The 3,388-nt window shown below is 44.6% G+C and overlaps 1 protein-coding gene across 1 annotated transcript; it reads left to right on the forward strand.

The window, feature by feature from the left end:
* Positions 1–1,568: 1,568 nt before the first annotated feature.
* LOC135875497 (ankyrin repeat domain-containing protein 9-like) lies at positions 1,569–2,459 on the forward strand. The gene has a single exon (XM_065400348.1). It carries the CDS (start codon positions 1,569–1,571, stop codon positions 2,457–2,459), a length of 891 nt encoding a protein of 296 aa, XP_065256420.1.
* The last annotated feature ends 929 nt before the right edge of the window (positions 2,460–3,388 follow it).

Raw genomic sequence — 3,388 nt, forward strand, 5'->3', positions numbered from 1 at the left:
TGGGTACACATACAAACTGGATAATTGTGCATGCAAATATCTAATTAGCTGTATTTGCATGCACAGTCACATTAATTGTGAACACAAACTGGGCATGCAATTGCTCACTCAAAATGTGTAAACCTGACCCAAAATATTAAATGTATACACTGTACAGGAGATGGGCTTGAACCAAACCCCAGGATCTAAATGTCCCTGAACTTTGTGGGCTGGGAGGTTGCAGTCTGTACCCAGATCCAGACCCAAACTTTGCAAATGGACCTAATTTTATCCTATGATGATCCAAACCCCTGGACCTGAACACCTTGCAACTTTGGGCTATTCAAAATCCAGATCTGAATGTTGTGTGTTGAGTCTCTCAATATGGACACAGTGTAGTTTGTTGCCCCTTCGCTAAGTTATAACAGAATTCAGGACCTTGCAGGTCAGGTCCTGTTTGAAGCAGAAATCAGTGAAGCAGAGTCAGGTATTTTCTCAGTATAATTTGTTTATTTACAATGTGTGCAAATCCTGTTTCATTGAACACAGGTGGTAACAAACAGCACACAGGGCACGCCCTCTTGCAGAAACCTCCGGTCAGGTACCTCTGCCTTGTCCCAGAAGCATCTGCCTTGGGCCTCTGTCTCTTCCCAGGACCTCACACAAGTCTCACACAGCCCAAAACTCCCCTGCTTGGCCAGTCCCTGAGCTAGACACCTGGGAAACCCCTAGTGCAAGGATCCCTCTCAGACTAGCTGTTCTAGACAGAAAGGTGGCTTGGACATTGTTTCTTTATGCAGCTGCTTTGCAACACAAAGGAACCTCAGAGCTTTAACTGCCAGACAAAGGGAAGTGCTTTAACTATCCAATATCCTTCATGACTCTGGATGGGGTTACTGCACAGTGTCTTCAACTTGTTCTATGTGGGGTTTCAGCCTATGGGCTTATGCATCAATGACTTCTAATAGACAAACCATTATCAGTGTCCCCTAATGGGCCAGCCATAACAGTATTTAGTAAATAGAAGTCACTTTATAACCATATAGCTAGCAATCAGTATATAAAAATTATATATAGTATTCAATATTGATTATATAGTATCAATATACATTTATTATATAATGAATTGTACAAGTACGAGGGACAAAGACAAATGAATAAATGCATATTGTGCTTACTGCACTATACCAGCTGATCTGGGTAGGCATCAAAAACAGACAGAAAATTGCCTCACCTCTAAAGCTAATTTTAGTCTCTCCTATCTAGCTCTGCTTCTATAAAATCACTGCTAGTTTGACAGTGTTACAGTAACCTGTGCCGTGCATGAAGCAGGGTGCACTGACTAACCGTCTATTGCATGGCATGGGTTAACTGAGCCTGTGGGATTGTGCTTACCTAAACAAAACCACTGCAATGAGGGGAAAAAACAATGAATGGGTGGAGATGTTCAAGCCGAGGCATTTCAGCTAATGCAGTCGGGCTGCAATGACAGGCTGAAGGTTGCAGCAGCATTGGGATCTGCATTCAAAGTGAGTGAATCTTACATTCTGGAGCGAGCTTGCGTGCAGGTCTTGTTTATTTGCTGAGACATGGCCAGTAACCAGGCCAGCCTGCAGGATGAGCAGAGCAGGCATTGTAAGTTCTTATCCTATATGTTCTACCAGGCTGTGAGAGACCACAAACCGGTATGGATGCTGGAGGATATGAGAACTATGGAATATTTTTACTGGGAGGAAAATGCCAGCCTGAGAACATATTCACCTTCGGAAGCCCTTCTCTATGCAGTGGTGCATAATCACCTGCCTTATGCCCAGTATCTGCTCTCTCATTTTCCAGAGGAGGCTCTCAAGGTGCCTGGAGAGCATTTCTGCTATTGCCCGTCCTCTGCCCCTCATTTGGCCATGGCAGTCACATACGACAGGAGGGACATTTTGGGGCTGATCATCAAGATTGCACACAAGCTACCCAGCCTAAACTCCTACATCAACAGGACCGGCTGCTTTCATCTGGAAGATGGCAAGACCCCGCTGCACCTTGCCTGCGAACTGCTGAGGTCAGAGACCGTCCTCATCCTCCTAGGGAACGGGGCTTCTCCCAGGATCGAGGACAGCAAAGGGCTCACCCCGTTGGATGTCATCCTGGAGCAGATGTGGGACTCCAAAGTCAACGTGGCATCAAAAAACCTCTGCCTCGATTACCTCTTGCTCTTCATGCCTAGCCCACAGTTTAAGATGCGGAAAGTTCTGCAGGATCATCCAGACCACTGGACAGCTTTGCTAGGGGAAGACAAATTCAACACCCTGGTGGGGAACACACCTGCTTCTTTATACCTGCAAGCTATGCAAACTATTCTCCAGTCTCTCCCACCTTCCCACTTTCCTAAAAGCATCCAGGAACTACCTATACCTCAGGCACTAAAGCCCCTACCTTCCTACGGCAAAAAGTTACAGACAAAAAATGTGGTAAATGTTTTTCCTTGACTATTTGGGGGGGGGGGGTGGATTTTCAAAGGCACCTAAGGGAGTTAGGCACCTACCTCCCCTAGAATTTCAATGAGATTTTGGTACCTACCTCCCATAGGCCCCATTTGAAAATCCAATATTTTATGAGAAGATTTTCAGTGTTTTTCTAATCGATTGCAGGCACGGCACTTTTAAAAGCAAAATCCTTCTTTTTTATTGTTGTGCATGTGAAGGGTTAAGTTTAATTGAAGCAATTTTTTTAACTGCCAGCTGAAATCAGTGTATCTAAATTCCCAGTATATTAACATTATCCTATGTAAATTATGCCGGTGAAAAAGAATGACCTGTCCATTGGGATTTGCAAATACTGTAACTATGGCACTGTATTCTACCAGCCCTATAAAAACCACCAACGGGGTTGAGATGTCAGGTTTCCTTTCTGCTCCAGTGATGATCAGAAATCCTGTGGCTCACAATACTCTTACTGCAGTGGTGTTGAGTCAGTGCTGCAGACTACTATTGCATTTCCTCAATTAGAGTCAGGGACTCCGTGTTCTTGCTCAGAGGATAAAGACAGGCAGCATACTGATGAGAAGGCATCCTTTTTTTATTTGGGAGTGAGAGGGTTAAAGGCGATCCCAGTGCTGAAGCTTCTATAGAATTGTGCAGTGGGACGGGAACCATCTTTCATGCTGTTCAGCGAAAAAATGCAAATCCTGGCAATACCAGCGAGTGGAAGTCCATCTTTAATGAGTGACATTAGTTCCCCGGGACTTTTGTTTTAAGGGGTGACGGTGTCCCCAAGAGAGTTACAGCTGTGCCTATGCCTTGATTTAGAGATTTATATCAAAGCCACCTGCATTTGCTAATTACTTGAAGATGGGCTGTGGTATTTTGCTGCTATAAATCATCAGTGGGGCAGATTAGGTCATTCATCCTCCATGCCG

This window comes from Emys orbicularis, chromosome 3 (genome assembly GCF_028017835.1).
Source record: "Emys orbicularis isolate rEmyOrb1 chromosome 3, rEmyOrb1.hap1, whole genome shotgun sequence".
NCBI classification, from domain to species: Eukaryota; Metazoa; Chordata; order Testudines; family Emydidae; genus Emys; species Emys orbicularis.